The 12,569-nt window shown below is 43.0% G+C and overlaps 1 protein-coding gene across 4 annotated transcripts in view; it reads right to left on the reverse strand.

The window, feature by feature from the left end:
• The window catches only part of XPOT (exportin for tRNA), an 82,044-nt gene that overhangs the window by 54,927 nt on the left and 14,548 nt on the right, over window positions 1-12,569 (reverse strand). For all 4 annotated transcript variants that reach the window (XM_030548835.1, XM_030548834.1, XM_030548837.1 and 1 more), the window contains exons 2-3: window positions 3,998-4,131; window positions 326-408 (exon numbers count right to left, since the gene is read on the reverse strand). In XM_030548835.1, the coding sequence (XP_030404695.1) occupies window positions 326-408; window positions 3,998-4,057 (143 nt within the window). In that variant the 5' untranslated portion in view covers window positions 4,058-4,131. The remainder of the gene's footprint in view (window positions 1-325; window positions 409-3,997; window positions 4,132-12,569) is intronic.

The raw sequence follows: 12,569 nt of genomic DNA on the forward strand, positions 1-12,569 counted from the left end.
ACTAACTCATTGTGTGTGTTTTAAAAACAGCTATGTCACACTGCCAAATAATTTGGGCCAACTTTAATAAAAAGTCTGCTTTTAGGTGGAAATCTTACATTATGTGTAGCTTCAGCATGGAGCCAGTTATAGGAGAGTTATAAATCGATGACAAAGGGTCAGTTACAAAAACACTGTAAGAAAAGTAGTCATTTGCACATGTTAAAACAGATTATCAATCAATCCCATTTATGCAATCTGATTAGCAACCAAAAAAGCCATAGAGAAGCAGAGTGTTCAGTATACTTTTGAGAATAACTATAAATCCATAAAAATAGTTTATTACCTGTATATCCTTTGGGCTAATGCTTCTGCACAGACTTGCCAAGCATCTTGGGAAATCTTCAGCTGTTCAAAATAGGCCAATGCCTGCAATTATCCCAAAACATTTGACTTATAATTGCCAAGGACCAGGTAAAGCATGTGTAATTCCAAGCAAGTTCATGATCGAAAGGTAAGGGAGGCATCATTTGATTCATAAAAGCCCCATAATCATAAATTCCCTTGGGTCACCCTGTAGTGCCGGGCAAGGGGATTTGCTGCCCACTCCCCCAGCTCCAAGTCCTCTGGCTGATGGAAATTTTGATAATACTGTGTTGTCAGAAATGGCTCAAATTGAGTATCATTCAAAAGCCCCTTCTCCCACAAACATACCAAACATGACAAACACAGAACAATTATGTAGATATATAATCAAGAAAATGTTTTTTTTAAAAAGTCATTACTATATTTTTATTTGTAGTTTAACCGTGTCACATCAAACATGCAGCCCTCACAAAATTAAACTGTGGCCCTCAACTGACAGTTTTCAGTTAATGTTCAGAACATGATAACTGATTGTTTTATTGTTATAGATTATTATAAATGGAAGGAATGCGTCAAGATGATCTGACATCATCAGTAAGAAATCTGTTTACTGGTACTGATCATCAGCTTTGTTTATTATGCCAAAAGTTGTAACGAGGCTGGTTAAGATGCCAGCATCCATCCAGAAATCACGGGAATCCATCTGCAAATGGTATGCACATAGTTACATAACACAACAATTATAATCCCAAAGTATTTTATTAAAGCTCCTTGTTTTTACTTTGGTTTTGACCATTTTTAGGCATCTTTAGGATTCTAATATCACCAGCTAGCAGCCGAATCTTTGGAGAATGCCACTGCAGAGGACTTATAAAGGTGCCGCAGAGCGTTGTGTTTATGCTATAGGAAGTGCACTCAACCTGAATTTGGCAAGATTGGAGAGAAAGTGAATTAATTGGGCACTAGGAAAAGTTGAAAATGCCAGAACAAGTGCCAGCTGTGACCAAGATTTGCCTTATTCTAGGTCCCATGGCATTCATTTTGAAAATAACACCTACTTCTGCAGTAAGTCAAAGGTGAAAAACTATGTGAAGCAGTTATCTCTTAGCAAGAATTTGTTATGGTCTGCTATCAGGAGCATATTAATGGGGACTAGTCCCCCTCAAGTATTGTCAGGACCAGCAAAAGAACTGCTCCTGTAAGGAGGTTCCTGACCTCATGACTCCATCTCCTATCTAGGTCCAAAAATTTCGAAGCCAAGAAGTCCAGTTTTCAATGAAGCAGCAGTTAAATCATCTATAATAGAGCTTTCTACTTTCACTAACCCTGACCTCACTTGATTATTGTGCAAAAGTGGGATGCACTCCAGAAGTGAAAAATCAGAGTATAGCTTTAGCTGAAGAGATAGAAGACATACCCTGAAATGATTCCAACATCCAGGACAAACCACCATTTCAGGAGAAAGGTACATTCAAAGACAGCCAACCTTTAACTTGCCACTACACAGGATGCCAGAGTGCACAACCCATGTATGCTCCTCCTGCCAATCATACTTGCTAGCCTCACTGATCCCACAATTCAGTTAACATTCCTTACACACCTTGAACACGTGAACAAATACATCTGAAGAACTAAATCAAAATGTGTTGTGACACTAGACATGGGCCTTTACAGGCCTGTTCAATGGCTAATAGTGTCTCATAATGATCTCTGAAGGGTGGATTCTATGTCCTGGCAAACGACACATTCTTTGCGGAGATACCTGCAATTGGGTCCTTAGTATCCTTGAGATCTGGGGGATATTGTACAGCAACAATACTGTGAACCAAATTCTAGAACGGAGAAAGCTGCAACTGCTATAGAAGCACACATCTGAACACTTGATGACCTTCAAAAATGCTGCCTACATGTCTTCTTTGAAAAGCATACTGATGTGTGAAGTCACTTCCCAAAGGGTACAGGACTTGCAAGGTCAGTTCCGTGCATTTTATGTATGCTCTCAATGACCTTTCAGCATAGCAATGATAGATGATATGGCTGAGGTACAGGCTCTAGACAAACCAGGAACTTAACACCTGCCGAGATTTGTCCAAACACTGCATTATGAGACTCCAGAGAAAATACTAGACCTATGATGATGTCTACCTTGCGTGTGACACATATGCTGAAGACAATTAAAAATGTATCAGAAAGGAGAAACTCCATGGTATTACACCTGTTGAAAACAAAATAACTGACTCCATGAATATCTCCTATGTCATAATGAAGAAACTCCTGTCTTGTACTCACACAAAAGAGAAGTTAACTACATACCTTGCAGGAAAAAATTACAGCATGTGAACAATTGCTCAAAGAATTTCACTGCGACATAGTGTAATGAAGGTGCTGCCTCACATCGTTCAGGGGAGTTTCTTCGTAGTTCCCGAAAGAAGGCTGACACTATATTTATTTTGCATGCCATCAATGTTCAGTACTACATGTCAAGTCTAACTTCCCTAGTATTACCAAAGATGAGTGTTTTTTTATGTAAGCAATGTATCCCTGTGTTAAAGTATAATTACAAAAAAATAATTTAAATATTTTCTCAAATACAAAGCTAAATAATTGTTCTAGGTTTGTCATGTTTGATACCATTGTGTTTGTGGGAGAAAGGGCTTTCAAATGTACTAAACTTGATCCACTTCTGACAACACTTATCAAAATTTCTACCAGAGGGCCTGGAGCTGGGAGCCTTTGGTGAAAGGAGAGTAGTGAGTGCCCCCTGCCATATCACAGAGGATGACACCACTGAAGTTATTATTCCATAGATGTTTACAAATCAACTGACACCTCCCTTACCTTTCTATCACTAATTTGACCACAGAATGAGATTTTACTACATCATGCTCCTAGGATTTGGAAAGCTGCACAATCACACCCATGCACACACTTTGGATAACATCTCTTGAGCTGTCCAGTAGGCTTTGAAACTTGTCATACTACAATGGCTTTTCCTACCAGCTAGGAGCGCCAAAGCAACACATCTTATAGTGGTCAGGGAGAAATGAGCTGCAGCTTAATAAAAATGTTACGTGACCCAGCATTTGTTGATTTTAAGGTTAAAGGTGCTGTAAAAGAAGGTTTTAAGTATGTGTTGAGCGCCACACATGGCTGTATTTAAAAATGTACTGAAGTTTAAACAATATAACTTAAGATAATGCGTACAACAATTAAAAGCTGAAAAAGGAGTCTGAGAAATGGAATTTATATTTAAATTCTGATTAATATTGAACCATATTCTTGAAGAGTGCTGTTACGTAACTAGCTTAAACTACACACTAATAGTACATATGCCACAATCTACCTCATAAGTGTTCAATAGAAACAACGAGTTTTAAGTGTAATCTACTGAATGAAAAGATGTAACAAGGATGAATTACAGTGAATAAAGCCATGCTTAGCATGACAGTATATATATAGTAAATGGTAAAACAGTATATATATGTAAAATGAAGAACTGCATCTTGCATGCATACATAATGACAATACAATTATAGATTCCCATTACATTCCCTTTACTTCAGTTATCTAAATCATCACACAAATCAATAGGGTATTAGTCAGTTGCATAGTAACTGGCTGCCATACCTAATATGGAGGAAAACAAACTTACCCTTTGCCTGAAGTCTGCATCAGCATTTGGGTTTAGCCCTAGAAGGGCTTGTTCATCCATCCTTGTTGCTATACTTTTTGTTTCCTATTTTTAACTGGTTTGCCCCCTTCTCCTACAGTAGGGACTACAAACATCTGCGAACAGGAAAAAAAAAAAGTTCGAAGAAACAATATTCGCTAAACACATCAGCAAACTCTCAGCATAATCACAGCAGAAGTATCACCATTGCCAGCATACGTGTAAGCCTTTAAAATGCACATGAACATGGAATCTATTAACAGCCACACACTCATACATATGATCTACTGTAGACATTAGGGCTTCATGTCTTCCACTGACACCACTTGTGGCCCAGAAAGTATTGCATCTTTTCTTTTATACTATGAACAAATTTAAGTTTTTCTTACATTTGAACTTTCATCTTGTAATAAAAAACCACAAAAGAATTTCCTGTCAATTTAACAGAAGCTCCATATCAGAAAATCTGTATTTAATTCAAATTTACAATGCATAGAGAATGCTGGGTTTTGTTTTTTGTTTTGGTTACCCACATTTGATTTAAGTGCAGTATTAAGCTATTACTAGAAAACCATATTTAAAAAAAAGTATTTCTAACCTTATGGCTGTAGTAATCAGCAACTTAAATTACTATTTCTATTAATACTTTATGGATGTGTTCATAAAAACCTACTCTCCATAGCAGTTGAGATACTGAGAGGACTTGTTCCCTACAAACTGCACAAAACACATCCTACATTTTCCTGAACAAGGTGATAAATTAGCCACGAAATACATTTTATTCAGAAAGAGTCCACTTATTCTTAAGCAGTGGTTTTCAAACTGGGGTACATATACCCCTCAGGGTACAAGAGATCTCATCAGGGGGTACATGAGAAAAATCCAGTAATGGTGGACAATACACTTTATTTAGTAAGACTTGACAATCTAATCACAGGTATATTATGACACTATGTCAGATGTGGGTATGCAGTAAACTACAATATTTGGAAAGGGGTATGCAGCCTAACAAGTTTGAAAACCACCTTCTTAGAGTAATGCCAATGTACTTGAAATGCTGTTTTCTGGAGTTCTGAATAAAAAAGAATTTTCAGACTGAATAAACTATGAATCCTGCAAACCAAGCTGCAGAAATTGTTTTTAAAAAACCAACAAGATTATTCTCAGAACAAATGCAGAATGAATATACAGGCCATTCTGTAAAGCAAAGATTTCACTTGAAACCCTACCAAATATAACGGACAACCCAAAAGACTTGCTCAAAATATCCAGATGCCATTAAAGCAGCAGGGTAGATTATAAAATAATTATGTCCCAAAAGATGCTCTCCGGCTATGTCTATATTACCGCGGTAAGTCAATCTAAGCCATGCAACTCCAGCTATGTGAATAATGTAGCTGGAATCAACGTACCTTAGGTTGAGTAACCACAAGGTCTACAATGCGGGGAGTAGACAGGAGAAAATCTCCCATCCACTTACCTTACTCTTCTCGTCAGCGGTAGGGTACAGGAGTCAACTGGAGAACAATCTGCAGTCAATTTGGTGGGTCTTTACTAGACCCACTACATCAGGGCCGCCCGGGAGGGGGGGGAGAGAAGTGGGGCAATTTGCCCCAGACCCCACAGGGGCCCCCGTGAGAATTCTCTAGCCCCAGCCCTGCCTCCACCTTCCCCCATCCCCTGGCACCTTAGCATGCCACATCCAGGAGCAGCCCTGGACAGAGCTAAAGCCGCCTGGCTCAGGTGGGGCCTGAGCTCCGCCCCACTCAGAACCACATGGTAAGGGGGCAGGTCTGCGAGCTCCAGTCCCGCCAGAGCCATGCCGCTGCAGTGCTGTCCAGGGGCCAGGGCAGCTCTTGGACGCGGCGCGCTGAGGCTCTGAGAGAAGGGAAAGGTGGGGGTAACCCAGGAGCGGCCCTGGACAGAGCTAAAGCAGTGTGGCTCTAGTGGGGCCTGAGCTCCTCCCCACTTGGAGCCGTGTGGAAAGGGGGAAGGCCAATTGGTGGGAACTTAGGCCCCACTGGAGCCAGGACCCTGTGGTGCTGTCGAGGGCCGCTTCTGGACGCGCTTAGGCTCTGGGAGAGGGGGAAGGTGGGGTAAGCAGCATAGCAGGGCGCTGGGGCTGGTGGGGTTGGATAAGGGGCAGGGAGTCCCAGGGCCAGTCAGGGGACAGGGAGAGGGCAGAGGTTCTGGGGGGTCGGTCAGGAGACAGGGAAGGGGGGGGCTGGATCATGGGCATTCCAGGGGGTCTATCAGGACTTGGGGGGGAATAGGTGTCAGGGCAGTCGGGGGGGTGGTTGGGGAGAGGGTCTCGGGGGGGAACAGTGAGGGGACAAGGAGCAAGATGGATCAGGGATTTTGAGGGGGGCAGTTGGGGGGCAGCAAGTGGATGGGGGTCAGACAGGGGGCAGGGCCAGGCTGTTCAGGGAGGCACAGCCTTCCCCACTCTAAAGCTCATTCAGCAGTTTGAGGCTTGCAGACAGCTATTTAACACAAAGAGCCAAGCTGTTATCTTTTCTGTGAGGGAGGGATCACATGAGAAGAGCAATATCCTACACCACCCACCTCCTTCCCAACCCTACCAAGGGAGACCCCACCTCCCCTGCTCCAGAGGGGTTAATTCAGTGGTTCTCAAACTTTTGTACTGGTGACCCCTTTCATATAGCAAACCTCTCAGTGTGATCCCCCCACCCTTACATTAAAAACACTTTTATATATTTGTAAAAACAGTAAAGGGTCCGGTGGCACCTTACAGACTAACAGACATATTGGAGCATGAGCTTTCGTGGGTGAATTCATGCATCCGACGAAGTGGGTACATAAGCTATACTAAAGACAAACCCACAGTAACCGTCTCCAGTTTGCGAGGGACCCTGTGGAGCCAGTCTCTAGGAAACAGATACATTCACCGAGGTTAAGTCTCATAGACTCAGACTAAGGTCAGAAGGGACCAATGTGATCATCTAGTCTGACCTCCTGCACAAAGCAGGCCACAGAACCCTACCCATCCACTTCTATAACAAACCCCTAACCTATGTCCGAGTTACTGAAGTCCTCAAATTGTGCTTGAAGACCTCAAGCTGCAGAGAATTCACCAGCAAGTGACTCATGCCCCACGCTGCAGGGGAAGGCGAAAAACCTCCAGGGCCTCTGCCAATCTGCCCTGGAGGAAAATTCCTTCCCGACCCCAAATATGGCAATCAGCTAAACCCTGAGCACGTGGGCAAGACTCACGAGCCAGCACTCAGAAAAGAATTCTCTGCAGTAACTCAGATCCCATCCCATCCAACATCCCATCACCGCCCACATGGCATACTTATCCGCTGATAATCAATGATCAATTGCCAAAATTAAGCTATCCCATCATACCATCCCTTCCATAAACCTATCAAGCTTATTCTTAAAGCCAGATATGTCTTTTGCCCCCACTACTCCCCTTGGAAGGCTGTTCCAGAACTTCACTCCTCTAACGGTTAGAAACCTTTGTCTTATTTCAAGTCTAAACTTCCCAGTGTCCAGTTTATACCCATTTGTTCTTGTGTCCACATTGGTACTAAGCTTAAATAATTCCTCTCCCTCCCTAATATTAATCCCTCTGATATATTTATAAAGAGCAATCATATCCCACCTCAGCCTTCTTTTGACTAGGCTAAATAAGCCAAGCTCTTTGAGACTCCTTTCATATGACAGGTTTTCCATTCCTCGGATCATCCTAGTAGCCAGTCTCTGAACCTGTTCCAGTTTGAATTTCATCCTTCTTAAACATGGGAGACCAGAACTGCACACAGTATTCCAGGTGAGGTCTCACTAGTGCCTTATATAGTCCTTTAATAGCTATTAGCCAGGACGGGTAAGGAATGGTGTCCCTAGCCTCTGTCAGAAGGTGGAGATGGATGGCAGGAGAAAGATCACTTGATCATTGCCTGTTAGGTTCACTCCCTCTGGGGCACTTGGCATTGGCCACTGTCAGTAGACAGGATACAGGGCGGGATGGACCTTTGGTCTGATCTAGTATGGCCATTCTTATGTTCTAAGATAAATGAACCTAAAGTTATCGAGACAGATATGAGTCAAGGAAGCCAGCAGAGTATCAGAAACCTGGAAAAATCTGACTGGATGGACTTAGGCGTTTGGTCATAAATTGAGGTGGTTCAAAAGTTTTGGATTTTTTTAAAGCAGATTTTTTCTTTAATTGTTTCTTTAAACAAACACAGCTAGCAGCAAATATTTGGCCACACACTTCTGAAACCCCAAACCATACTCAGGTTTTGGCAGACTAATTTCAGCTTTTCAATTAAAAAACACAGCAAATTTTGAAGGAAAGCAGACATTGTCGTGATTTTTTTCTGCTTTTTAAAAACCTCCTACTTTTCGATCCAAAAAAAGTTGACGGAAAATATCTGTCCAACCCTTTTAATGAGTTTTAGTGCCTTTTAGCACTAGCTGATGCTGAGAACCAGCGATATCCCGTAAAGGTGACCTGAAAAGAAGCTCTCTCAAAACTGGGTTTGTGCTGAGATGCGGAAGGTTTTTAAATGTTTATTTTTTCCCAAGGCTGCCGGAAGGGGGGGTGGAGAAGCGCAGCAAGTGGGGCAATTTGCCTTGGGCCCCACAGGGGCCCCCACAAGAATATAGTATTCTATAGTATTGCCAATTTTTTTTTATGGAAGGGGACCCTGAAATTGCTTTGCCCCAGGCCCCCTTAATCCTCTGGGCAGCCCTGCACTATACTGACCGCTGGTGGATCGATCTCAGAGCATAGATCCCGGCTGTAGTGACCTGCCCCTAAATCTGTTCTCTTAATTTGTGTGATATAAACTACTGCAGGCCTGACAGTTTGTGGGAGGTGAGGGAAAGGAAGGAAGACAATAGGAGGAAGAGATTAAGTAAGAGGAGACCATAGTTTAAAAATGCCTGAAACCCTATTGGTAAAGTCTCCCATTTCTTGGTATTTACGTCTTACATATATTTTCCTGCTCGGGCTCCATTGTCAGGGGTAAGCCACAGTGCTAAATGGTAGGACCCAGGGCGAGGGAAGCGCTGTAAATACATTTCTACTCAGCCCTTGATATAGAGTGTTATAAAACTGGTGTTATGGAGGGCACCTGGATGGTTTTTAATAGATAAAACTGAATGCCTGTTTAAAGGTTGGTAATGATGAGCTACCTACCTGTAACAGGCACAACTTTTCTTACCAAGTGAATTTAGTCCTTAAAGGTTCTGACAGAAATGGAAGCAAAAATCCTCAAAACAGAGCTGATGCATATGACAACACAACAAGCTTCCCACATTGCCCCACATTATGCCTTTATCCTGTGTTGGAGAGATAATCTTCATGGATTTAAAAAGTTACATGGGCTGATTTTTTTAAAAAACTTTTTTGCTACAAATAGTTCCCAAAACAAATGAAAGATTACAGATTTTTTTTCAATGTTTACTTAGTCCATTAGATAGCATTTTGCACAGTTTGTTTTCCCTGTCTTGCCAGTTTCTCCTCTTTCTGTAATTATCTTGGATATTAACAGAGAACATATTTTAAAACATGATCATAAGACTATAAACATGGCAAGGAGACTCAGAGGCAAGTTTAGGACCCAAGACTACTTCAATTCGTTTTTTGAAAGAGAAGATTTCAAGCTGTCCCCCTTTAATGAGTAATAAAGGTGAGATGTTTCATTTCTTATTAGTAAACCTCTAATCTGTCTACTCCAATACTTTTCAAAACTGTTTAAGGGTTTGTAGTTTTCTCAATTAGATTTTTCAGCCTTGTTTTAGAGCAACTGCATTAACAATGCAATGTGGATCTAGGGCTTAATAATGATATCAAAAATCATAGAAACAATCATTCCCCACCCACCTACACTTTTGAAGCTCATAAAAAACTTTTTAAAAGTAGCTAAAAGGTCTAATAGTTAAACCAAATACATTCATATTGGAGGTAGTTCCAAACTTCTAGGCACAAAGTCTCTTTAGGCCAGGGCTACATTAGAAACTTTTAGCAATGTCTGTTAGGGAGTGTGATTTTTTTTGTGAAATGAGCTAATGTAGATGTGCTGGCATAAAAGTGCTTTTGCCATTATAAACTGAATCTACAGCAGGAGATTTGCAGACATCGCTACACCAGCAAACCTCTCCCAGTTTAAACTACCTTATTATTTCAATAGTGCTGTGGCAAGGAGGCATGGCCTCCCGCAGAGAGTGACAGGGAGGGATCACAACACACCTCTTGTGAGCCAAACCAGGAGAGCTATGTCTGCCCCTCATCTCCAAAACGGAAGGGCGGGACAGGAGGAGACATACAAAAGGCAGGCCCTGCAGCTCAGCTGGAGTGGAGCAACCATCGAAGATGGACGCACCCTGCCTACTGCTGGAGCCTACAGAAGAGCTGCTGGGTCAACCTCCTGAGAACTGGCAAGAGCTCTCAGGACCACTGGCCAACCAAGACACTGAGGAGTTGCCGAGCTGCTGCTGTAGGACTGGCTGGATCTCCCTGGGGCTGCTGGCTGACTGAGATGCCAAGGAGCTGCCACCTGCAGCCTGGTCAAAGCCCCCAAGACAAAAGACACAGGCACATCCAAGGGGGAGAGTAGGAAGCAGCCCAGGGAAACCAGACAACAGCCTGGTTAGGAGCTGGCCTGATCCAAGGTCAGTGTGCTGTTGGTGGATCCCCGCTGACCCAGTGGTAGACCACTCTGCCACTGTTAAGGCCTTAGGCTGGGACATGGTAGAGTTGGGAGGACCCGTGTCCCCCTTCTGCCGCCACCCCCCCCCCGGAGTGGCAGTACTCCCACTCCTTAGGCCAGGAGGCCTGCGCTCCTTGGGCACTCCTACCTGAACCTCTAGACTTTACTGATGCTCATCCTTACCTGGGGCTCAGACTGCTTAGCCATCCCACCTGATTGCAGGCCAGAGCCTACGCATTGCTTTCAAGCCAGAGCCTACCCATTGCTTTCAGGCACTGCCCTGACCGAGGGCTTGGGGCACATTAGATTGCCTTACTGTTCTGCCTGGCCGGAGGACTGGAGCACTAGGTGTAGCTCATTCCCCCCTTTGAGCTCACCTTTACAGGTACAAGACAGCGAGGCGGCATGGCCTCCCACAGAGACTGACAGGGAGGGACGGCCACTCAGCCTATAAGTAGGGATGTAAAAGTTTAATCTGTTAACCAATAAGCAGTCTTACTGGTTTCCAATAACTAAACCCAGCGTGGGGCCAGAACCCCAGGTGTGGGGCCCCACATAAAATGTGGGGGCGCTGCATCCCTATTTACATCCCTACCTACAAGTGTTATTCCTCTTGCACACTGCTCAAGCTATAAAACTCAGACTCAGACTCTAGGACTGGAAGGGACATCGAAAGGTCATCGAGTCCAGTCCCCTGCCCTCATGGCAGGACCAAATACTGTCTAGACCATCCCTAATAGACATTTATCTAACCTACTCTTAAGTATCTCCAGAGATGGAGATTCCACAACTTCCCTAGGCAATCTATTCCAGTGTTTAACTACTCTGACAGTTAGGAACTTTTTCCTAATGTCCAAACTAAATCTCCCTTGCTGCAGTTTAAGCCCATTGCTTCTTGTTCTATCATTGGAGGCTAAGGTGAACAAGTTTTCTCCCTCCTCCTGATGACACCCTTCTAAATACCTGAAAACTGCTATCATGTCACCTCTCAGTCTTCTCTTTTCCAAACTAAATAAACCCAATTCCTTCAGCCTTCCTTCATAGGTCATGTTCTCAAGACCTTTAATCATTCTTGTTGCTCTTCTCTGGACCCTCTCCAATTTCTCCACATCTTTCCTGAAAGACGGTGCCCAGAACTGGACACAATACTCCAGTTGAGGCCTAACCAGCGCAGAGTAAAGCGGAAGAATGACTTCTCGTGTCTTGTTTACAACACACCTGTTAATGCATCCCAGAATCACGTTTGCTTTTTTTGTAACAGTATCACACTGTTGACTCATATTAAGCTTGTGGTCCACTATGACCCCTAGATCTCTTTCTGCCATACTCCTTCCTAGACAGTCTCTTTCCATTCTGTATGTGTGAAACTGATTGTTCCTTCCTAAGTGGAGCACTTTGCATTTATCTTTATTGAACTTCATCCTGTTTACCTCAGACCATTTCTCCAATTTGTCAAGATCATTTTGAATTTTGACCCTGTCCTCCAAAGCAGTTGCAATCCCTCCCAGTTTGGTATCGTCCGCAAACTTAATAAGCGTACTTTCTATACCAACATCTAAATCGCTGATGAAGATATTGAACAGAGCCGGTCCCAAAACAGACCCCTGCGGAACCCCACTTGTTATACCTTTCCAGCAGGATTGGGAGCTATTAATAACTACTCTCTGAATACGGTTATCCAGCCAGTTAGGCACCCACCTAAATTGTACTTTCCTAGTTTATCTATAAGAATATCATGCGAGACCGTATGAAATGCCTTACTAAAGTCTAGGTATATCACATCCACCGCTTCTCCTTTATCCACAAGGCTCGTTATCCTATCAAAGAATGCTATCAGATTAGTTTGACACGATTTGTTCTTTACAAATCCA

Source organism: Gopherus evgoodei, chromosome 1, assembly GCF_007399415.2.
Source record: "Gopherus evgoodei ecotype Sinaloan lineage chromosome 1, rGopEvg1_v1.p, whole genome shotgun sequence".
Lineage (NCBI taxonomy): Eukaryota > Metazoa > Chordata > Testudines > Testudinidae > Gopherus > Gopherus evgoodei.